This window comes from Phoxinus phoxinus, assembly GCF_949152265.1.
Source record: "Phoxinus phoxinus genome assembly, chromosome: 15".
Taxonomy (NCBI): Eukaryota; Metazoa; Chordata; class Actinopteri; order Cypriniformes; family Leuciscidae; genus Phoxinus; species Phoxinus phoxinus.
Window position 1 is genome coordinate 10,589,363 of NC_136890.1, and position 24,386 is coordinate 10,613,748.

The 24,386-nt window shown below is 38.7% G+C and overlaps 2 protein-coding genes across 9 annotated transcripts in view; one reads left to right on the forward strand and one right to left on the reverse strand.

Moving 5' to 3' along the window:
• The window catches only part of adamts13 (ADAM metallopeptidase with thrombospondin type 1 motif, 13), a 33,700-nt gene extending 14,361 nt beyond the window's left edge, over nucleotides 1-19,339 (reverse strand). Inside the window, exons 1-22 of one of the 2 annotated variants that reach the window (XM_079636727.1) lie at nucleotides 19,035-19,330; nucleotides 18,203-18,269; nucleotides 17,761-18,029; nucleotides 17,505-17,667; nucleotides 14,133-14,266; nucleotides 13,573-13,656; nucleotides 13,363-13,487; nucleotides 13,005-13,151; nucleotides 12,759-12,893; nucleotides 11,509-11,659; nucleotides 10,748-10,852; nucleotides 10,330-10,478; nucleotides 10,088-10,151; nucleotides 8,473-8,599; nucleotides 8,246-8,394; nucleotides 7,981-8,101; nucleotides 7,806-7,886; nucleotides 6,824-7,005; nucleotides 6,547-6,697; nucleotides 3,344-3,473; nucleotides 941-1,120; nucleotides 184-379 (exon numbers count right to left, since the gene is read on the reverse strand). In XM_079636727.1, coding sequence (XP_079492853.1) covers nucleotides 184-379; nucleotides 941-1,120; nucleotides 3,344-3,473; nucleotides 6,547-6,697; nucleotides 6,824-7,005; nucleotides 7,806-7,886; nucleotides 7,981-8,101; nucleotides 8,246-8,394; nucleotides 8,473-8,599; nucleotides 10,088-10,151; nucleotides 10,330-10,478; nucleotides 10,748-10,852; nucleotides 11,509-11,659; nucleotides 12,759-12,893; nucleotides 13,005-13,151; nucleotides 13,363-13,487; nucleotides 13,573-13,656; nucleotides 14,133-14,266; nucleotides 17,505-17,667; nucleotides 17,761-18,029; nucleotides 18,203-18,269; nucleotides 19,035-19,127 — 3,003 coding nt within the window. In that variant the 5' untranslated portion in view covers nucleotides 19,128-19,330. Of the gene's footprint in view, nucleotides 1-183; nucleotides 380-940; nucleotides 1,121-3,343; nucleotides 3,474-6,546; nucleotides 6,698-6,823; nucleotides 7,006-7,805; nucleotides 7,887-7,980; nucleotides 8,102-8,245; nucleotides 8,395-8,472; nucleotides 8,600-10,087; nucleotides 10,152-10,329; nucleotides 10,479-10,747; nucleotides 10,853-11,508; nucleotides 11,660-12,758; nucleotides 12,894-13,004; nucleotides 13,152-13,362; nucleotides 13,488-13,572; nucleotides 13,657-14,132; nucleotides 14,267-17,504; nucleotides 17,668-17,760; nucleotides 18,030-18,202; nucleotides 18,270-19,034 lie in introns of both variants that reach the window. The other variant, XM_079636728.1, reaches the window with a different exon arrangement.
• An 866-nt stretch (nucleotides 19,340-20,205) lies between these two features.
• The window catches only part of ubap2b (ubiquitin associated protein 2b), a 44,307-nt gene continuing 40,126 nt past the window's right edge, over nucleotides 20,206-24,386 (forward strand). For 4 of the 7 annotated variants that reach the window (XM_079636730.1, XM_079636732.1, XM_079636734.1 and 1 more), the window contains exons 1-4: nucleotides 20,206-20,343; nucleotides 21,373-21,510; nucleotides 21,613-21,690; nucleotides 24,141-24,251. In XM_079636730.1, coding sequence (XP_079492856.1) covers nucleotides 21,415-21,510; nucleotides 21,613-21,690; nucleotides 24,141-24,251 — 285 coding nt within the window. In that variant the 5' untranslated portion in view covers nucleotides 20,206-20,343; nucleotides 21,373-21,414. Of the gene's footprint in view, nucleotides 20,377-21,372; nucleotides 21,511-21,612; nucleotides 21,691-24,140; nucleotides 24,252-24,386 lie in introns of all 7 variants that reach the window. The other 3 variants (XM_079636731.1, XM_079636733.1, XM_079636736.1) reach the window with 2 other exon arrangements.

Here is a 24,386-nt window from a genome sequence, read left to right on the forward strand (position 1 = left end):
GCAAAGAAAAATATACAAACTTGTTGGCCGTTGGTTTTAAACATAAGTTACTTGATATTGACTCGTTAAATTGCTTAGGGTATTCAGTACAGAAGTACTTGCTTGTGTAATACTGCTTAATTATAACTTGATGTCAAACAATACAAGCTGACGTGACGCTGAATTTATTTTGTAACACAATACCTTTTTTTGGCTATCCCAGCCGACAGGACAAACGTCCACCACACAGTGAACGTGTTCTGGGGGTTTGGGTTCAGAACACAAATTTTGGTCAACCTCAGAATCAGATCCACGATGGGAGCGGACACACGACACCGTTCTCTGGGCCTCCCCGGGTCCACACACAGCTGAGCACTCACCAGGCTCAGACACCTGCCATCTACAACACACACACACACACACACACACACACACACACACACACACACACACACACACACACACACACACACACACACCCACACACATGAAAATATACACACAACTGCCAGAATGACTCAATACAGACTCCGAACTATTGTAAACAGTTGTCATTACATCACATGTTAAGGTGAATACTACATCTAAATTGTCCCAATACCAGCGTTATTTTAGTATTATTGATATATTATTATAGGTTTTGACATTTCAATACAGTTTTGATTAAGTTTTGGTTTTTAGTTTATTTAGTTTTAGTTCTTCAATTTAAACTCCTTTGGCAACTAGTTGCAATAAAGTAAGTTTAAGTTTTATTTCAAATAATGAAAATGTTTTTTTTATGGTTTAGTTTTATCTAACTATAATAACTTTGCTCAATACTGTCTTAATACATTTTCTTGTCTCATATTGAAGGATTTCTCTGTGCATTAAAAATGTTATCTTTGTAATCCCTGTAATCTGGTTCTAGGGCTGGACTCTAACTTGCTAATTCATTTCAGTCTTACACACTTTGGCACATTACCTGGCAGGGCAGATTTGGGAGTTGCAGGTTTCAGTTGTTGATGGTTTGGAGTCAAGCGTACAGTCAGAGTCAGGCAGCTCCACTTTCTCCGTACCCCGTTTCTGAAAACACGTCACAGAGCGCACTCGCTCTCCCACTCCACAGGGGGCGCTGCAGGGTCCAAACTCATCTAACTCCCAGCTACAACAAATACACAAAATAAACTCCTGTATTCAAAGACCCTGCCCAAAATGATACCTTCAACCCTTGCGTTCATCCTTCAAGTTCACACTTTACTGTTATAAATGTGTTTTTTTAAAATAATGAAATGTGGATTGTTGGGAACACTAATTTCAGCACCATTGCAGCCTTCTCAAAGACTGCATTGTTGTGGGCAATATCATAACAATCCTAAGTACCTTTTGAAACGTAAATGTGGGTCTTCTCTTCACAGACATGGCCAAACATAAGCCACATCCCAAAATTCAGAGGCCTCATCCTTCAAAGGCTTTACAGCGTTGCGACAAAGGCTGTCCCAATTAGAAGGCTCCGTCAAATGTGGCTTCGAAATGCGTTCAACGCTTCCCAGGCAATGAAGGAAACAACACATGGATCCTTCGCGGCCTAGCCTATGCCAGACTTCATTGCGTGCTGGTGACGACAGGATTTTTAAAAAGAGAAATTGCCGGATTACACTTTTAAATATAAATATTGAGTTTCAACACTGTAAAAAAAAAGTTGCCGCCTTTTTTAAGTACAATCAACTTGGATGTTTGAATCATTTCAACTTAAATTACATTAAATTGACTTCAAAAAAATTGTTCAATCTTGTACAACCCGATTTTCAGAAAAGTTGGGACATTTTGTCAAATGTAATAAAATCAAGAATCTGTTATTTGTTAATTCGCCTTTGGCTAAGCCACACCCTAGAATGTAGATTGACCAATCACAGCGCAGCCAAGAACGAGCTCCCACAGAGGTCCGACACTTTTTCACAGCGCTCCATTGACTTTAACACAGGCGTCTCATATTTTTTGTCTCGGCAGGCTATTACCGTCGTAGTTCTATCAAAAATATGGTTAAACGTTGTGCCTGGGGCATTTGTAACACAGATACGCATTTCCCAGAGAGGTTGGAGGGGGGTGTCCGTTTTTTTCCCTTCCCAAAACCGAAGTCAAATCCTGACAAGTGTCGTCTTTGGATTAAACTGTGTGGACGTCCTCACAGTCAGCGAAACCCCTCAAGATCAACAAGCACACTTTTGTGTGCTCTAAGATAAATTTAGCTTTTAACCTTACTGTGAAGTTATACTAGTTAGACAGTTTTATACTGTTTTAGGTTATGATTTCGGTTCTCTACCCTAATTTTTGATACGCTAGCACACGCTGCTAATAATACGACTTTATACTCGCGTAGTTCGTTTGCATTGTAATAACGATTATAGAAGTGTATAGAGACCTACCCAGCTTTGCATGAACAGTGTTGCTCCTTGATATTGTTAGTCCCAGCCTCCGTCTCGATAGGATTTGCGGTGGTTAATTTTTTGACTGTGACCGGTATGCTTTTGCCTCTATTTGGATGCCTTGTTGTTGCTTGCGTTTCACCTGTATGTCTTGAATATAGCCTTCGAACGCATATTGCAGCCCCTTTTGCCTACTTCTATCGGACACTTTATTTGCTGCTTGTTGCATACCAATCCAGAGCCCATATGAAGTTGACGGACGTAGCAACAGTAACTAAGGGGGGGCTTAGCCAAAGGGCTTAGCCAAAGGTGAATTCTCTTGAATCTTTTTTAAGCGACAAAAGTACAAAGAAAAGTTTTCCAATGTTTTCACTGAACAACATAATTGTTTTGTAAATATAAACAAATTTTGATATTGATGGCTGCAACACACTACAAAAAAGTTGTGACAGAGGCAAATTTCGTCGGAGATCAAATTTGATCGCAACGGTCATTAATCGGCTGTCGGTGAACATGTCAAACTAACGTTCAAAGACTTCAGATTTTAGCCTAGGATCAGAGGATTCTTTTAGGATTTGCTAAATTTGTCTCAGACTGCCAAATCGCGGCCAAAATCACACAGTGTACACCCGGCTTAAGGCACGTTTATAAAAGCTACTTAAATCCCCTAATTGAACTAACCCCTAATACTGGCTTACTCTAAGCCCTGACCAGGCCTTTAACGTCCCGTTTAATAACGCTCGGTCTGACCTTTGCGGCCTCAACGTCCTTCGAAGGATGCAGCCTCTGAATTAGTCTACATCAATTGGTTCATGTTGGATGGGGCCAGAGTGCTTTCCTTTTATTTTTTTGTCGAAATAAATGAAAACAATTCTTTGAAATTTTTATGAAATTTCCTGGTATGTTTGAATGGCCACTTGTTCCTCTGAGGCAAAACCTGAACCTGAAACACTGAAAAGCACCTGGGTGGGCAGTTTGGCAGAAAGCAGGGCTGCAGCAGATCTGGTGTTTGAGGGGATGAACTACAGAGCTTATCTTCCAGGTGCTCGAATGTGACCTCATCTACACAGTGCTGACTGATTTTCTGGATGCCTACAAAAGAGAGATCAATGATTTCAAACAGAAATTACATTTATAAATGGTTTATACATATACTTAGCATACACAGTTTTATTAAAACAATATATGGTTCATTACATAAACAGTTGTACATTACTTGGGAACTTGGGAGCCCCAAACAACTCTGATACTTTGAGAAAAGGACAATGAGAAATGGCTGGAGGAATTTTAATACGGCACTCCCCCGGACATACCCACATAAAAGGAGATGCCGTGCATCCACTCATTCAGATTTGTTCTTCTGAGCCGAGTGGATGTCAATGAAGACAGATGCTCATTTCATTCACCTCAACTTGCTGGTGTTACGGTCTCTCTTCTCTGCATTTATTCATGAGAATCAACTCTTTTAACCCAATCACTGTGCTGTATTACGCATGAGATCGCATGAATTCACGCGGAATGCCGCGATGAGTTTGACAGCGCTCACAACGTGGATCATATTATAGATCATATATGGGCCGGAGCAAAGCGCGTTTCAAGTTTTTATGGACATATTTCATATACTCTAGAACTTGAACCAGCACAGTGTATGCGCACATATTAAATCCTGTCTTATTCAAATGAAATATATATGTGCATATAAGGACACTGATACAGCTGTACGTCTGATCATGACACGATGGATTATTCTGATACACAAAAGACAATGATGTAGACCGACAATTCAAAGAAAAATAGACAAAAAGTAACTATGCCTTTATTCTTTCTGTGTTAAACTGACCTGTCATTTGTTCAGAGACTGTAGTGCTCGAAAATGTAATGAAAATATTATTAAGACCTTTTAAATGTTCTCCCACGTTTTGGAAGGGTGTTGTCGACCATGTTGTCAACCAACGTTGCGGTCGCCACTCTCTTTTCTGGTCAGAAAGACAGTCGCTTCAGTTGCTCCCCGTCCCTGTCTGCTATGCACAAGGCTGTGGCGGCAAGCAGAGCGACATGAGGTCAACAATGGGAGAATTTACGAGTCAATCCCCAAGGCCTCCAATTCCTCATCACGCTCATTCTGCCCAGTCGAATTCCTGGATGAGTCAGGTGGTTCGTCTCAGGGCGAACTTAATTTCTCATTTGGGGCTCTGGATGAGGATGAACTGTTGATTGCAGCATTGGAGGGCGGGCTTATGCCTTCTGATGCTGAGGACTCTGCTGAACTCCCACCTTTGGGTGTGGCCGCTAAAAACATCGGGCTAGAGTGGAGTTCTCCACCCAGTCCTGAGCGTTCGCAGCTGGATGATTGGTATCTGGGCTCGGAGGGCGACTCACAGCCACGCCCCAGTGCCTTTTTTCCCGGAAGTGCATGAAGACCTCACGAAGTCATGGAAGTTTACTGCCAGGCCCGCTTCACGAGCTCTTCTGCCCTCACGACCCTTCGACGGTGGGTCAGCCAGTACATGGAGGTTCCAAATGAGGAGAGTGCGATTGCGGTGCATTTATGCCCACAAAACACTGCCATCTGGTGGAACCGTTCCAGACTCCCATCAAGGGCCTGTAAGTTTACTTCATCAACGTCGAAGGCTTACAGTGCTGCTGGACAAGGCTGTGTCAGCCCTGCATGCCGTGACCATCCTGTAGATCCATCAGGCCAAGGCACAAAAAGAGCTACATGACTGAGCTTGGATGCGTGGTTAGCGCTCTGCAACCCGCCACGCACCCACTCATCTTTTGATGAGATTGCAACCTCATCAAGATAGTCAGACGTGGCTATGTGATTCAGTTCACCAGGTGCCCCCAAGGTTCAGCTGCGTCCTTTTTTACTTTGGTGGCAGGCAAAGACGCCCCTGTCCTACATGCAGAGACTGCAGTCCTCTTGGCGAAGGATGCAATAGAGCCTGTCCCTCCAGCCAGAATGAAGAAAGGGTTTTACAGCAGCATCGGAGAAAGGCGGCGGGTTACGACCAATCTTAGAGCTGTGAGTTTTGAATCTGGCCTTGCACAAGCTCCTTGTGGCAAAGGGGGGCGTGATTCAGCGAGTTCTCCTTATGACAGGAGAGAGGATCAGGAGACAGCTGCGGCGTGAGTGGGTTAAGTGTGAATGACAAATAGGTAAACTGCAGGCAACTGGCTGGGTGTACCGATTGCACACAGTGCCTTTCCGCTACCTGAGGTGATAATGTGCGCTTTTAAGTCCATGAGAGTTCACCCGGGCTGACGAACCCTGAACGTCCTTCTAACCTTCAGCACCCTGCGGCAGCCGAATTCATACTCATGTAGTATATCTTTTCAGGTCAACCAGTGTACTTGAGACAATATGTAGTGTTTTCCTGACGTAATCCAATATGATGTATTTTTTTCACGGTACAGTTTCCCTGATGGTCAACTTGTGTATTCCTCTGGGCAGAACGTTGCTTGTACTTTGCACAGTCACTGTGTTTGTAGAGCTCCTCCCTTTTCAGGTAGGACCTACCGAGACTTTTTGCCATGTGTGGCACTTCTCGGTCGGTAAGTCCATGTGATATATACTCCACATGTTAACCTCCCTTTTGGCAGGATGTGATCTCCGTAGTTTTCTTTATTCTGAATGGGAAAAAGAGCACTTTCCCCCGTGCTATAATTTCTGGTCTGTAAAATTTTTTTAAAAAGCATAAAAAAATAAAAAGGAGAAATGTTTAAGAAACGGCTGACGTGAACCTACCTCGTGGAACGGGGGATGATGTTGCGAGTGCACTTGTTACCTGTGGCTTTTTCCCAAGGGATCCCTAGTGTCAGTACATCAACACAACGTCGCAGTGACTGACAGATAGGGAACTTCTTGGTTACAGTTGTAACATTCGTTCCTCGACGGAGTGTCTCTCCTGCCACAACACTGAACAACCCGCTGAAATGGCCAGGACACTGTCTCGGCTCCTCAGCACAAACTTGAATGAGTGGATGCATGCCATCTCAGGCAAGTGACGTAAGCAAATTCCAATCGCTAACTCTCATTGGCCTTTTCTCAAAGTATCAGAGGTGTTTTGGGCTACCAAGTGCGACCCCTAGTGTCAGTATATCCTCACAATGTTTTGTTCCCTCCATCAGAGAATGGAGGTTAGAACAGTAACCAAGACGTTACCTGTACCGCAGGTTACTGAGCAGGTAGATATGACAGTGGACCATCTGCCCTGAACAGCTCTCTCCACTGAAACAGCATCAAATGAGTAGTACTGGTATGTGATGTTTGGACTGGTGAGGTCTCCATATTCTTGGCCATATTTCCGAAACACCTAAAATTTGTGCAAATAAACAGTTTTCGTTACAAGTAACAATGAATATTGAACATTGTCATTCATAAAGTCATAAACGATAAAGGTCCAGAAACAAAGAAAGATGATAATTCAGATGCTGCACACCTGTATGTGGATCTTGTCTGTGACTGGTCCAGAAATAGTGAGCTCTTCAGTTTGAGGTTGGTGGTCAGGTGCGAGGTAGAGGTTATAGATTATGGGGCTCTTCTCCAGAGGTGAGGGGTATATGATGCTTAGCCCTGGGCTTTCATCTCCAGACACCACATATTTATCATTTAATAACACCGCTGCGGGAAGGAGGGACATTTCTTTCATATAGTCTTTGAACTGTATTTATTATTTGGTTGGACATTGTACTGTATTATAAGCATCAGTGTGTTTATCAATGTATCAAATGCCACAAAAAAGACAATACTTATAGATAGATACATATAAATTGGCTTTTAAAACAAAAAAATAATTTATTGAGTATCTAAATAAATAAATCAACATTCAACAAGAACACGTTAAATTTAACAAAAAGTTACAGTAAAGATATAAAATATTTCTGTTTCAAATAAATGCTGTCATTTCTTATTCATCAAAGAATCCTGAACAAAAATGTTTCACGAAAATATTAAGCATTTGTTTTCGATGTTGATAATAAATGTTTCTTGAGCACCAAATCAGCATATTAGAATAATTTCTAAAGGAACGTGAAACTGAGTAACGTTAAATTGTAATATTTGTAATAATGTTTCAAAATATTACAGTTCTTATTTTTGAACACATACCTAAATGCAGCTTTGGTGAACAAAAAAAAAAAAAAAACTCAAAACCTTTGAATGGGAGTGTATATGAGGTCAATCCCCTTTTCTATCTTGGAATAGCCTCGACTAATGCTTGTGACAAGAGTGTTCAAGGATTTAGGATTTAAACTATAAAATATTTAATCATGAAATATCCAGCTAAATTTCATTCTCTCAGATACTCAGATTCCATCATTCAATACAACTTCAATACCAAACATGTGTAAACAACCGTGTTTAGCCCTTCTTACAGGATTCACAACTTTATTCTGCTGTTGTGTAAACCTAGCTATACTCACCAAGGTGTGTAAAAACGGGCTTTGTGTTAATCACATGAACCTGAGAGGCGTTCAAAGGAAGGGTGAGGAAAGTGACATACTCTTGAAAAGACAACAGACAAAAAGAGGTTATTGTGCATAAGAAAGCAGATAACTGGACAAATTATGAATATGTCTGAAAATAAACCCTACCTACCTCCAACCTCTCCACCTGAATAGCTGTTTGAGATTAACTGGCAGGTGGAGCCATTGCCCCCACACACCCCACACACATCCTCCAACTTCCCAGAATGCATTACTCCATCACAGCCCAACAGCTAACCCAGGAAGTAAACCATATGAAGAAATTATATTTGTTAAATATTCATTCTCTGTCCAATTTGAAAATGAAACAGTGGACAGAAACATATTTCAGTTTTTCAAAAAAAAAGTAAACTTTGTTTACGTGTGTTTGGCATTACCTGGCACTTTCCACCCAAACAGGCAGAAATGGAACCACGTGGTACAGTGTTACCAGCTTCACACCGTGTCCCATCAATGAACTGAGACCCACGACTCACCATGAAGTCCTGCTCACGTGAGCGACACATCAGTTTACACTGAGCATCACCTGGAAGGGAGAGAAAGACATTAGAACAGAGAAAACAACAAAGGACCAATTCAACTGGAAGACCTTTACTAGGTCGACCTGAGGTGTAGCTGACGGCAGGGATCCAGGTGTAGACTGAGCTGGAGTCTGTAGACACTGAAAGAGGCTGCTGGTCCGTGGCTGAGCACTGCTGAGACATGAATTCCAGCTGAGTCGACGCACAGGGCTGTAACAAACAACGGCAAGCCAGGTATGTCACCATGAATTTACTTGGTTTACTTTGTAACGTCATTTAATGTTATGTCTTCAATTTTCTTGCACTAAAACAGTAGTAACATTTATTTTACCGTTTACATGAAAACTTTACACCCTCTCTCGGACCTGTTTTTGCTACTGTACCTGAACACTTACATTAGCAAATGGCCACAGTTATTAAAGTTGTCATGAAATCAAAATTGACCCCATTTACTTTGTTAGCGCACATTTGTTAGTTCACTTATGGTGAACAATTCATCTGTGCAGCTTGGGTTTATTAATATCCTTAACTATGAGGGATAGAGAGGAGCTAAGCTAAAATAAAAGCCTGCCCTATATTCAATATTCCGCTTTACTTTGAAATACTTTCACAGCACTGAAGTAAAGTCAATTGCAACTTCTGGTTGACGGGGACTTTAAGGTGCAGTCACACTACACTTTGTTCCATTGACTTACGCTATTTTATTCTAGGTCAGGGTTTATCCCAAACTGGGGTTTGTTAAGCCCGGGGGTTCATGAGAGAACCAGTAAATGTTGATGTTGATGAAAAACTAGTATTTAATGAAATTATAGACAAATAAAAACGACCAAAATAAAACTTATACTTATAATAGATTATTTGTTTACCTGCATGTCATGTAAACATTTACCAACAGTGGAGAACCATGAACGCTTGAATGTGCTTTTAAATGATTAAAATATTAACTTAAAATTTCAGGGTGTTCATATTTTGTGTGAATATGCTGACAAAAAAATGATTGGGTATCTATGAACTAGGTTAATGTTAATCTATAAATTGTTACATATCCCCTGTGTAGTGTCTGGACTTTTATGTTGAAGTTGTTCTTGTTTCCTGTTTCTGTGCCATGTTTTTAGTCCCTTGTAGTTTTTAATGTTGATTACTTCCCTGATTGTTTCCAGTTGTGTCTTGTTTGCCAATCACCACTTGAGTATATATATATATATAGTACTTTTGTTTTCCTTATTCTCTGTCGGTTGTTGTGAATGTAATGTTTGCTGTTGGTCCTGTTTCCCTTGTGCTCCGTTTTCTTTTTTGTCATTCTGTTTCTTTCATTAAACTTCTGCAAATAAATCCACGGCTCTGCCTGCCTTCTCTCGTCCCGCATGTTAAATAAATTGTTCGATTGTTAAGTGTTAATTCATGTCAGCATATTCATATCTAATATTAATTTATACAAAAAGTTGAATAATGTATTAGCGTATGGAGAAATAAATAAAGTAAAATAAAGTAAAATAAAATGAAGTAAAATAATATAGGAAACCTGTTTAACAATGCTCACACATCTACACGGAAAGAATAAATGCTATTTAGCAAAGAATAAGACAAAAATGCAGGCCAGCATACATATATTACTGCAGCCTCATGGCAATGTATAGATGTAACCCTTAATTTGACTAACGTGACCTACGGAGGCCCAAAGTAAACAGTAGCTATTACCTGCCGATTACAAAGTTCAGCTTCTAAGTCCTGTCCTTTACAGACGGAACCACCAAAGGCTGCCCTGAAACACAGAAACATCACTCTGAATACATATATCAGTGTGGGATCTAATATATAACCACAGCAAAAACTCATAAATGAATGCACATTCACAATACTGTAATGTATCTGAGTAGTTGTTATTGAGTATGCTCTTATTTCTAACACCAGCTGTCCCTGTCATATTCTCACTCTCGCACCTGGGGTTATTGCACTGCCTCCTGCGGTAAGTGATTCCTCCTCCGCATGTTCGTGAGCAGGGAGAGAATTCAGACCATGAAGACCATGAGCCGTGAACCATCATGGAGGACCCCAAAGTAGGAGACACACACCGACCCTTAAAACACCACTAAAGCCACACAGAAAGAGAACAGTAACACAGATCTGTATTTTTCACGTGTTGTATAAAATGTTTAAAAAGGTCAATTTATGTGTTCTAAGAATGTTATCAAAATCCATTTTTAAATCTGCATGTAATATTAAAATAGTATGGACGCAATGGTAATTTTTTTTGTAAACTCAAACATATTCCATAAAATATGAAAAAATGCAAGGATATGGAGATGTATACGCATATTCATTCAATGTAAATAAGTGTTGGTCGTAGCAGTGTGTCACCTGACTAGGCCCACACTCTGTCCCGTCCAGGAGCGGAACAAGGAGACGTGTACATGAGCTACGGTCACGAGGGTTGATGTGGCAGGACAGAACACGGCAGCTTGCCTTGAGGACACCAGAGAGAAAACAAAACATCACCACAATTAACCTCAATGTCCGGGTGAGATATGTATTGAGTAAGTAAATGCTAAAGTAAAAGTAAAAACCGCAATCAAAATGTGATACAAATACCTTATACAGGTTTTAAAGATTTGTTTTATTTAAAATGACTGTTTTCTATTTTATCAAATTTTATAATGCAATGTATTCCTTTAATGACAAAGCTGAATTTTCAGCATCATGTCTCCAGTCTTCAGTGTCTTCAGAAATCATTCTAATATGAAGCTCAATAAACATTTCTTCTTATTATTAATGTTGAAAATAGTTGTGCTGCTTTTAGTTTTTAGTTAAAACTTTAATATTTTTTTCTCGGGATTCTTCTATGAATAGAAAGATATTTGAATAAATACATTTTGTATGTAAAAAAAATTATTTAGAAAAAGTAGAAAATTATGTTCATGGGTTTGATGTAACCAAAGCGTACTGGTATTTAAAAAAATATGGCTGAGCTCTAATATTACACCCAAATTTCCTGTATCAATAGGAAACATGTCAACAGAGAACTGCGTTGGTCAAGCGCTTTCAGGTAAAGTGCTAGCACGGCAGTTCGCTCTTTGATGATTTACACTGATAAATGTCGTATGATGGTCATTCTTACTCACCATGTCACCATTAGTGAAAGAACAAGCAGTAGCTGAGCTGCCGAACGCTATACGACACTGATCGTCCACTCCATAGAACAGACCAGGCCTCCAGTCCTGCACTGAACCACCCAGTACCGGCACATCCTTAACACACTCCGCCTTACCAGCACTACACAGCAGACAATGAACACACAGTCACATTATAAAGGATGTCCTTATGATGAAGAATATTACAGATGACTTAAATAACACTTTAATAATACCAAGACATGATAACTGGGAACGTTTTTTTTTTGGTAGGATTTTTAAATGTTTTTGAAATAAATATTTTATGTTCACCAAACCAGCATCAAAAATACAGTAAATACATTAACATTTTGAAATATCATTAAAATTTTAAATAACATTTATATTTTAATATATTATGTAGTTTACTGTGATGACAAAAACTGAATTTTTAGCATTACTCCAGTCTTCCATCACATGGTCCTTCAGAAATCATTCTAATATGCTGATTTGCTGCTCAAGAAACATTTCTCATCATTATCAATGTTGGAAACAGTTGCGCTGCTTAATATCTGTGTGGAAACCGTAATACATTTTTTGATGAATAGAAAGTTCAAAAGAACAGGATTTATTTTAAAGACAATTTTGTAAGAATGCCAAAGTCCTTACAGTCACTTTTAATGAATTTAACGCATCCTTGCTGAATAAAAGTATTATTTTTTTTTACTAAATAAATATTACTGACCTGAAACCTTTGATTGGTATATTTTTAAAATTGGTTTATATAAAATATACCCGAACCGAAATGGTTCTCTGGACATTTTATTGGTAGTAATTGCGGTTTAATGTTGATTCTCCCAATGCCTGTCACAAATTTCATATTTCACCCCAAAATAAAAAGCAATTTTTTTAAAGGAATTATTCTTTTTTTTTTTTTTTTTTTTTGAGATTCACTAATATATACAGAAGGGTCCAAACATAAAAAAAAATTGATCAGGAAATAAACCAAGATTTTAGGAGGGTGTTTTTTTTTTTTTACAACAACAACAAACATTCTGAAATTAATGTCCAATTTATAATTTTTTTTATGACTAGTTAGGTTGATATTATAATTTGTAGAGAAACCAATTGCATTAAATTAGATTGGATTAAAATCCATTAAATCATGCAATAAAAATGCATTAAATGCACAATTGCAGCATTTTTAATATGGTCTTTTGGAGGCTGCTGTACATGTTTGTGATGCAGAAAGAGTGTGACACCTGAAGAAGTTGTGGAGCTGAGCCCTGCTGCACTGGGACCAGGTCAGATCGACGCTGTTATAACCTCCGTCAGATGCCATCATAAAGCCACTAGAGCTGCATGTGTTGTCTATTCCATCATGATTTATGCCAAAACTGAAAAGACAATAAGCAAGACTTGATTTACAATCATTCTTTTAACTTACATTTGAGCATAGCTGCAGAACTCATCTGAGTTTCATTGGAAATAAACTTTCTCAAGCTTACCTGTGGCCAATCTCATGAGCGATGGTGATGCCGAGATCAAAGCCTGTATCCTCTGTAATCACACAGTTCCACTGAGTGGAACAAACTCCTCCCAGCTGAGTTACACCTCTCACAAGCTTATTTCCATTTGGTAACATCAGATCGAACCTTAATGATGTCAAAAGGAGTTACTAAAATGCAAGTATGCAGAAATATTTTTGAGATCAAGATATCTAACAGCTTCAAAAATGAATTTAAGAGTTTTAAGCATTACTTTATAACATACATAAGGAAAGTGCACAATATTAGTCCAAATTGCACAATAAAGAGGAATGACAGTCCTGTAGTTAATAATGCTCTCTATGGTTTTTGACCACACCTGGTAATGTATAGCAGCAGATCTGCATGTAAAGGGTCAGAGTCAGCATCAGGGTTGACCTTCTGACCCCACTCGCACACACTTTTTAGAGAAGAGGTGATGTTTTCAGAGATCTGGATTTCTGGCTGTGGATTCAAATAAACTGTAATGTCCATGTGGATTAATATAATGGCTGTTGTGTACAGCATTAGGTCAACCAGACATTGTTACCTTTGGCTCTGTGAGAATGACCATACGGACCAGGTGAACTCTTATATTGGCACCGAGACTAACATCTCTCAGAAGCTCTGAGGCCTGCAAGTATTTGCAACAGAAAGTATTTAATATGCACTAATCCTATTCCATATCTTGTATGTCAAATTTATAAGCATATATTCACATACAGTGTTGGGAAGGTTACTTTGGAAATGTAATAGGTTACAGATTACAAGTAACCCAAAATGTAATAAGTAGTTTTAATTACTTTATTAAAGTAATGTAACAGATTACATTTGATTACTTTTTGATTACTTTTCTTTTATCACTATGGTGGAAAACTAAAGCTTTCAGCGGCAATGTGGACTGATGTATTTGACAGATGTGGTGCGCTGCAAATTCAAACAAGACCGCCAATCAAAAGCATCAGAATAGCAACTGATATAAAAATGTAACTGATTAGTAACATTTATGTTTTTAATTAAATTACGTAACTGTTACATGTACAGTAACTAGTTACTCCCCAACACTGTTCACATACAATATCTTGAAAACATAATTAAACACACACATACGATGTTGAGGTTGGTTAGGATGTATCTCTCAGTGTCTTGCCTATGAACATCATAAACATCTGGACCCACCACCACTGCTAGCTCCAAATGTGTGACCTCTGACCCAAGAGGTGTCCTCCGTAACCTGAACTGACCTTAGATAGAAGCAGATAAAACTGAATGAAATGATAATCCAAAATTGCATATTTTCCTACTAGTAGGCGACAAACAGTATGTGACAATTGGGTGACCGTGAGACGCTGTAGTCGCGGGACAAAACACAGCTCTTCCGTTCCGATTACCATAACTAATAGATTCTCCCCACTCAGTGAAACACCCATTGAGAATCCTGTTGAATGTGCCCTAGTTGTTGGTGATTCTATTACACAGAACGTGAAAATAGAGACACCAGCCACCGTAGTCACATGAGTCAAACCAGAGCGCCTGACATCAAAGCAAATTGAAAAGTGCTGGCTAATGCTAATCGTAAATTCTCTAAGATTATTATTCACGTCGGCACTAATGATGTTCGACTTCGCCAGTTGGAGATCACCAAAATTAACATTAAAGAGGTGTGTGAACTCGCAAGTACGATGTCAGGCACTGTAATATGCTCTGCCCCCTTTCCTGTCCGCAGAAATGATGAGATAGTAAGCATATTGTGTTCACTCAATGGCTGGCTGTCTAAGTGGTGTCCACAAAATAATATAGAATTCATAGACAATTGGAAAAGTTTTTGGAGCAGACCTGATTAATTTAGCCCAGCTGCAAAGCCGACTCCGTGTTACAAATATGTTAGACCTATAACTTCTGCCAATAAAGATTGCTTTATTAATAATCTTCCTGATCAGTTTCATCATCTCAGCATCCCAGATAGCATCAAGAATTCAATATTGCGACAGAAACTTTTAACTCTCTCTTTTCCAGCACTTTAGACACAATTGCTCCTTTGCGCTTAAAGAAGATTAAAGAACATAGTCCAACGCCGTGGCACAACGAGCACACTCAGGCCCTTAAGAGAGCAGCCAGAAAAATGGAGCGAAACTGGAAGAAAACAAAGCTTCGCGTTCCATGGAAAGAGAGCACGATTGCTTACAGAGAGGCTTTAAAAGCTGCTAGATCTGCTTATTTTTCAACCCTATTAGAAGAAAATAAACATAATCCTAGGTATTTATTTGAAACAGTGGCTAAACTAACGAAAAATAAAGCTTCAAGCCCAGATGTTTCGAAACAGCACAGCAGTAATGACTTTATGAACTTCTTTACTTACAAGATTGATAATATTAGGGAGAAAATGATATATGCAACTGTCTACTACAGTATTGGATCAGGCAGAGCATTGTAGTCTCCCTGACGAAATTTTTTATTCATTCATTGCTATATGAGAGGAAGAATTTTCTAAACTTGTTAAATCATCTAAATCGACAACATGTATTTTAGACCCAATACCGTCTAAGCTACTGAAAGAGATGCTTCCAGATGTCATAGATCCTCTTCTTAATATCATTAATTCATCTTTGTCATACCAAAAACTTTTAAGCTGCCTATAATTATACCGCTTGTTAAAAAACGCAACTTGATCCCACAGAATTAGTCAATTACAGGCTGATCTCGAATCTGCCTTTTCTGTCAAAGATATAGAAAAGGCAGTATCTTCACAATATGTTCCTTTTTAGCAAGAAATGATATCTGCGAGGATTTTCAATCAGGATTTAGACCGTACCATAGTACTGAGAACGCTCTCATTAGAGTCACAAATGATTTGCTCAGCCCCTAAGTTAATAACTAATGATCGTTGCGACGGAAGTGAATCAATCAAAACTAACGTTAGCTGGACAATAACTTTATTCTAGAGCTGCTGTAAAGCAAACAATCGTTGTTACTTTAATTTCCTATTATCACTGTACGCTGCTATGAAACAATCTATATTGTTAAAAGCGCTATATAAATGAAGGTGACTTGACTTGACAAAAAGTATGTCCGAATTCACAGAACTAGCCAAAAGTACCCGAATGACCTACTTCTTCAGGTGAGATTCTGAAGTGTGCATACGTTGGACACTTTACTATCCAATCAGGCCACAGGAGAGGATTTGTAAATGGCAGTGAAGCATTTCAACTGACACTGGTAAGTCACAGGATAATAACAACATTATTTCATACTACACACTGTTGTGAAGTAATTACTTATTCAAAATAAGTTCCTACTCAAGAGAGTGTGCAATTTTGGACACAGCCCATGACTTGTTTAATTCCTGAATAAATCAATGTTTCAAAAAAATCGTTTGATTGAATGAATAGATGGCGTCTACGCTAATGTTAGTCTTTATTCCGAGGTTTACTGTAGTCAGCTGGATCCGGGCCGTATCCAGATCAGATGGAAGATCTGCACCTAGACACAACCACAACACATCCCTGAAGTGTCAGCAGAGATTGTGTCAACTAGACTCTCCCCTGTGAAGGCCTCATCGACACGACAGCCATCGGCACTGATCCTCAACAAACCCGTCTCCATACCGGTGTGACTCCGATCTTTATCCAGATGGATATCCAATCTGACTTCTGACCTGTAATGCTGCCTGAATCATAATCATACACTGTTCGTTCGTTGGCCAGAGGAGAACTGGCTGACTGAGCCTGGTTTCTCCCAAGGTTTTTTTCTCCATTCCTTCACCTGATTGAGTTTTGGTTCCTTGCCACTGTTGCCTTTTTCGTCTTTTGCCTTTGGTTTGCTTAGTTGGGAACATTTCATTTTAATATTCAACAATATTATTGATCTGCCTGCATTGACACCATTATATGAGAACTGAGCTGGACGATGACATCACGGTTTTTGTCCAGAGTGGCTATTATATATATATTTAAATATATATAAATTAATTAAATAAATAACTTTTTTACTACAAAAATGAGCCATCACTGAATTTACTTAAGCTGGACTGTGACGCTATTTTCTTCTAGAAACTTTGTTGCATTATTTTCCTGTTAACTCTGTAAAGCGGCTTTGAAACAATCTGTATTGTAAGGGCGCTATATAAATAAAGGTGACTTGACTTGACTTGACTAAAGACAGTCACTTGTCACCACCTACTGGCATAATGATGCAACCCGCACTGTTTGTTTAATACATTTATTACCAATAATATATCTCTATATTAAAGCTGCTTTTTTTTAACACTGTAAAACAACAACAACGTGGCACTCATGGTGTATGACATTGAAAAAGATGAAAAGTGAAGTAGTGCCCTGCATGTGAATGACCCCTCGAACATATGGACAAGTTCAATTGCCAAATGTATTGCTGTGGACTACAGGCCAGTGATAGGCTAGTAATATGGTAGTGATATGGTAGTACACTGTGTGTATATATATAACCAGTATATTGTTCACTCACTCTTGGGCTGTTTAAGACGTGTCTTCACTGGTAACGTGTGGGTTAATAGCAGGTGAGGTACACCAGGAGGTAAATCTATAGTAAGATCCTTCAGATGGTCTATGTGTTTTTGAAGCACTGGGCGAATACACAGTCTCCTCTCTCCAGACTGAATCAGACCTTGCTGAAGACAAAATTAGACTAAAATTAGTATACTACAGCCACAAACACTGTATATGGAACAAACATAGAGCATAGTATAAAAAAAACATCTTACTAATTTGCCATGGCAGACAGGGAGAAGAGTTCTAGTATGTGCTGGTCTCAGTAACTTCAGCTGCTCGCAGCACATGTCCTCCCTCTTCTTCACCACACTGACTGTTGAGTTCATCACCATCTCCAGACTTGTGGGACAGGACACTGGTTGTTCATCTCTGTGCTGGCCCAACTCAAATGTCTCTCCTTCGGTCTGAAACGAGCACCTCCACATCCCTCTGGAAGACTCATTCCTCGAGCAATTCACCCACACCAGCTCAAAGTGAGGCACTGAAGAGAGCAAACTAATGTCAGGACATACATGTTTAGTTATGTTTATGTACATGTTTACAGTCTTTTAAAACCTTGCATGTGTATGTATGAACTTAATAATCTCTCTGTAAACTTTTTGGCCCCTTATTCGTGACCTGACCACTATTTCTCAATATCTGAATCAGACTCACCTGATTTAGTGGAAATAGTATCAAAATAATAAAATAAATCTTGTGGTTTCAGTGACTCTAAAAAATCCTGAGGAAAAACAAACAAATCACAATTCGATTTTGAACAAACAATGCCATTAAAAAAGATAATTATATTGCACAGCAGTACTAAGGATGGCAACAAGCAAAGCTCAGATCATTAAAAATAAAATAAAAATTATATAGCCTATATATTTACACAATTTACACAATATTGTTCAAAAGATTTTAATTGTAAAAAAAAAGAAGAAATCAAATAAATTAATACTCAGCACGGATGCCTTAAATTTACCAAAAGTGACAATAATATTTCAAAATATTTATATTTTTAAATAAATGCTGTTCTTTTGAACTTTATATACATCAAAGAATCCCGAAATTATCACCGTTTCCACAAAAAAATATTAAGCAGCACAACTGTTTTCAACATTGATAGAAAATGTTTCTTCAGCAATCACAATCAGCTATTAGAATAATTTCTGAAGAATCATGTGACACACTGGCTGCTGAACCACAGCCATTTTAAACTGTTATAATATTTCTTAATACTACAGCTTTAACTGTAGGCCTATGTATGATCAAATAAATGCAGCCTTGGTGACCTGCATGAGAGATTTTTTTCAAAAACGTAAAAAAATATTACTAATCCCAAACTATTGAGTGCGGTGACCCTTCTTCGTGTTAGGCGTAGCCTACTCTAGTATTACTTATATATTTGTATTGTTTTATTATTATGTTGATGTCAACAGCAAGTGAACAACCAAAAATATGTCATACATTTGCCTTTTTCCAAGCTTAAAAGCGCTTAACTTACCTTCTGCAAAGTGCATTGTGAAATCAGTAGAGCTGTTTTTAACAAGCCAGAAACTACAAAGAGCCAGATCAGCGTTCCCATGTTTGACCACATCTTGACAGGGCTAAACAAATGCAGCAGGACCAGCTAGGACTATTAGTGATCTGCCGTACCACCGCAATTCTGGCTGACAAAAAAAAAATAACGTTTGAAGTTGGTTGAAAGCGTCCTGTACATTGACCAATGTCTCACACTCTGCTTGTTTAGAAAGATTAAACAAGAAAGGTTATTGATCAGCATGGAGAAGCCCCACTGAAACACTGAGTTGATGAATGACAGACGATATTTGTTGACACACCATGATCTGTGTAGAAGGTTAGTTTGATGGTTGGCTCACTGTTGATGCCTGTTTTATTGATTTGTGATATTGGAAGAGTTCTCATGTATGAATCGATTACATTTCAAATCACAGTAGGCTATATGATGTTAAACTATTCAAGGAGGGGGACACTGTGCTATATAAATGCTTTAGCAAAAACCAATAGTTCATTTATGAAATTACTCATTAATTTATCTTATTCAGGAGCTTTGTTTAAACTTTCTGAGACAATGATTTTCAGTGTTGTCAAACATAATTTTAATAATTAGAAGTATAGCCTTAGTTTGAGGCATACTTAGACTAGTAATGAATTATAATTACATTATTAAAATAAATAATTGAATGATATTTCCAAAAGTAGGTTATGAGACCACATTGAAGATTTGGGATAATGGGAAGTCCGATTCATTTCTGCGAATCGGTTACTTCGAACAGTTTAATGAACCTGTTCAAAAATGATTCAGTGATTCTATTACGTCATAATGCCGCCAATAATAAAGCCATAGCATATGTATTATTAACATGTTATTGATGTATGCCTATTGTATTCAATTGATGTATTGATGTTTTTTCCCCTATTAATAACGTGTTTGTTGTCACAGCTGGAAATAAACAGAAAGTGACATTTTAAAACATGAAAATGTTATGTGGTAAAATTATTATTTTTTCCAACAAAACTTAAAACACTCAAATTATTATTCTGACCATATCATTTTTAATAAAATATTACATTAGAAAAATGTATAGAAGAACGCTCTAAAATTCTGGTTCCCACTATATCAACTTTGTATTTACATTTATCCACCGAGCCAACCGCCATTATATGCGGAATGGCTCGGGACTTTTATTGTAGTAACGTCGTCTGGGCTTTTATATTGAAAAAACACCGTTGTTTCTCGTTGCGAGTTTCACGCTGCTGTTTGTAGGGGAGCGCGTGCGGTCGGTGGGCAGGTAAAAACACACAGCATTTGAGGGAGCGGAGAGGTGATGGCAAAAAAAGCGAAAGCAAACCATTACCGTCGACTTGTAAAAAGAGCTTATGTTTTTATTGGGCCAGTGACTAAATGTTTACATTACTTGATTTTGCCTCATTATTATTGGCAGATGAGCTGAAGTTTGTTGTCGGTTGTTCGTAGCATTAGCAACGGCGCGGCGTGGTGCAGCACAAACAGTTAGCAGAGTCTGTTAGCATCTGCTTGTTTTTTAAAATCCCGTCTATTCTAACTTTAGCCAAACCGACTGTAAACGTGACGCAATAGTGGGTTTTAATCGAGCTAAAACATCACTTAAATAATTTGATATCTCGCACGAGTTCGTGTGTCTGTTGCTAAGGGCCATTTTACGGTTGCTTGTGCGATCTGTGTTGTTTTAGTCCGTCGTGAAGGTTGATACACAGGATGATCGCGACGATTTTAAACCGTTACCGCGATTATTTTAGTCGGCCATTAGTTGAGATGTTTTCGTTCTAATCTAATCAATTCCCCTAACGTTAACGTTACGTTACCTAGACTGCGTTTTTGGCCGAACTGCGTGTTCGGTTTGCCGAAGTGTGCGGTCTAAGTAACGTTAGCTTTTGAAATTCAGTCTTTGTTAAAGAAATAAACCCACAACAATATGTATTACTGTTATATTGTTTCAAACCCTTATGACTGACTTTTAGTTTAGGTGACCTGTCCCTTTAAGATTGATGTGCTGTTTATATGTTGTTGCAGGCGTGTTTTATTTTTTCAGGAGTGGGGTTTTGGTGGGCGTGTAAGTGGACACCAGTCCAGACTATGTTTGCATGGCTATATTTAAGTGCTGGACAGATAGGGGGGTGATAGTCTTACATAGGAAGCACAGAGCTGAGAGTTAAACTAGCCACAGGCCCGCTTGCACCTGTCACTAACCTTTTCTTACACAAACATCTTGGGAATATTTTTTTATAACTTAGTCTTGTGTGTGTGTTATAATCTGTCTTCGTTTCCTCCTCTCCTCCAGAATTTTCTATTTTGTACATACATTATTTTGTATATACTGTTTATGATGACTTCAGTGGTCACTGATGCTGCCAGGGGCAATCGGGACAGAGCCCTACAACAAACCACACACACCTCACAGCCACAGAAACAGATACAGGTGAGCAACACACACACTCCATCAGTGAGGTGTGACACATGAACAGGCCTGAGTACCTACCTATGACTGTGTGTTTTGATTATGGATGTCATTTATCTCTAGGCCACAGCGGAACAGATCCGACTCGCCCAGGTGATTTACGACAAAAACGATGCAGATTTTGAGGGCAAAGTCCAGCAGGTGAGCAACATCAGAAGGAATTTTATTTTTAATGGTTCTTGTCTATTCTTTTAACACTGTGCTAAAATGCACTGATATTTCCTACACAGTTGGAATCTGCAGCTCTATGGTAAAAAATCTAGGCTGCCCGCAACTAAAGATATTTTAAGTCGACTAATCGCACGTTATATTAATTTAATTACTTAAATGTATACTTGGGGGAATACTAAACTATAATGAGCTTTTAATATATGTATATAGATGTAAAATGGCCTATTCCGGACTCAGGTGCTCGCATAAAGCTTGCTGCAAAGCACCGGCAAAAGTAATGATTATGAGTGTGTCGGACAAAATAACTAGGAGACACTTTAATTATTTATTCATAATCTAGTGTTTTCTGAGGGGGCTTTCACACTGGAAGTTTAGTTCGAAACGGTGCACGGTTCACATGAAAAATTGGTAATGTGAACACTGTAACGTGGTCTCCGGTGCACACTGAGGTACCAAACCCGAGTCTACATGAAGAAGGTGGTCTGGGTTCTTTTGCACTCAAACTGTGGCACGATTCGAGTGAATGTGAAAGCAACACGGCTTCGGGTGCACACAAAAGGAGTTTTAGATGATTATGAGTTTAAAAACAGATTTAAGGGATGATTGTGTTGAGGATTTACCTTGTATGAGAGCGAGTTAGTCATAGTGATTGCAATCAGGGTGGCAAATGAATGGCAGCTGTCTCCTCAAAAGAGTCTGTTTGCAAGCAGCAGAAAGCTGCCTTCATGCGACACACAGTGAACCCAAGAGTAGTTTACTCAGCTGTGCATAATAGCACCAAATTAATAAAGAACACAATAAATGTGTGAAAGCCCCTAGAGTCGGTGTCAGCTGCAAAGATATGTTGACTGCTGATTCGCCATCTCCACAGTATAGTGGATGCGCCTTTAGAGAGAAATGCCCCTTTCATACGGTGTATTTGTTTTTGATTTGAATTGGTTTAAGTAGACATTTCAAGCTTTCTATAGATGTATTTTTCATGTCTGTGAGGCAAGTACGCTGATTTTCTGATCATTTTTGTGACTCTCCAGTTCACAGAGACCGCAGAAAACACACCATTTGGTTTTCTTTACTTTACAAAAGCACAACTTTTTGTTATTGTTAGTTACACAAATAAAAGTAGACCCTTTATGCTTTGAGGACCACAAGGACCTGAATTTATTAACAATAACCCCTTTCACACAGATATTCCGGAAGATACACGGATAAAGTGACCTGGGTTCGTTTGATTTTTGGTTCATTCACACTGCCAGTGATTTTCCAGAATCTGAGAGTGCGTTCACGCACAACCCGTAAAGACACGTGACATCGATGTGACGTAATGTCTCAGCAGCGTCTTAAGCTTGCTTATGAGCTGCGATTTCTCTCTCTCGAAACCATGGTTGTGCTTTTCTCTCTCTCTCTCTCTGATTCGATCATAAACTAGCGCATTACGTTTCACTGGCTGGCAAACGATCCCAGCTTCAGCGTCATCACTACGACACTGCATTGATTACGGCTTTTGTTCACACAGTGCGCGTTTTGGGGCTGAACACGGTAATGTTACTGGGTCCCCAACCCGGCCGGCATCAATCCCGGGTCGTGTTTGAGTTCACACAGAAGGCGTTCTGGCAATTTCCCGGGATCAAAACACTGTGTAAAATGGGCTAATCTCACAGTGACTTTTTGTTGTTGTGACTAAATAATTCACATTATTAGTGCTATGTGATTTCATGATATGAAAGACACTCCACATGAACTTCATCTCCAGAGCTGCTCTGGGAGTTCACTTAAAAATGTTCACCTTTTGTTTTGAACTATCATCAGATACACACAGAAACTCGGAAGTCTTTACCACAACCCACTAAAACATATCTTGAAATAAAAAATAAATGACTATTGTACAATAGAATGTATTTCATAAAGTAATAAGTTCATTAACTTAAAGCCATTAAAAAAATAGCCATGAATCAATCTTTTTCCGCATGCATTTCAGCAAACATTGAACATATCTAAATGACGTGAATCTTATTAGATGTGGTATTGAAATTGGATTCAAATTGAATTATGAAATTTCACTGGTATCAGAAGTTCTGGTGTCATAACCTTATTTATTACAATACAAGGTTACATGGGTCAATAACAATAATTATTTTATTACTTTTTTGCGGTGGAGCCACTGAAAAGAACTAAATCAAATTGAGAATTGAATCTAGTTGAGATCTTGCGAATCCGAATCGGTTATCCCAGCCCTAATCGGTATAATTCCTGGCTCAGAGATGCACATCCAGAGTTTTATTGTAATGAATGGTAGGCTACTTGAATAAAAATAAATTCCTTATGCTTGATGTTCCTGATTCCCATCCTTAGTTTCCTTAATAGTTTGTGTATTTTGTTTTATCTACAAGAGTTTGATTGCATTTGGTTGTGTTGTGTCCTAGCTCATGGAGGTTACAGGCAAAAATCAGGATGAGTGTATGGTGGCCCTTCACGACTGCAATGGAGACGTCAACAGGGCTATCAACTTCCTCCTGGAGGAGGTCCCTGTCAAGGTGCACGCTTGACAAAGTTCATCCTGTTTTACTCGTTTCTGATTCACTGTATTTTGTAAAAGTATTAATCATACCAGAAAAACTAAACTGAATCGAAATAATGTAATGGATTTTTTCCAACTTTACTAGCCTGCC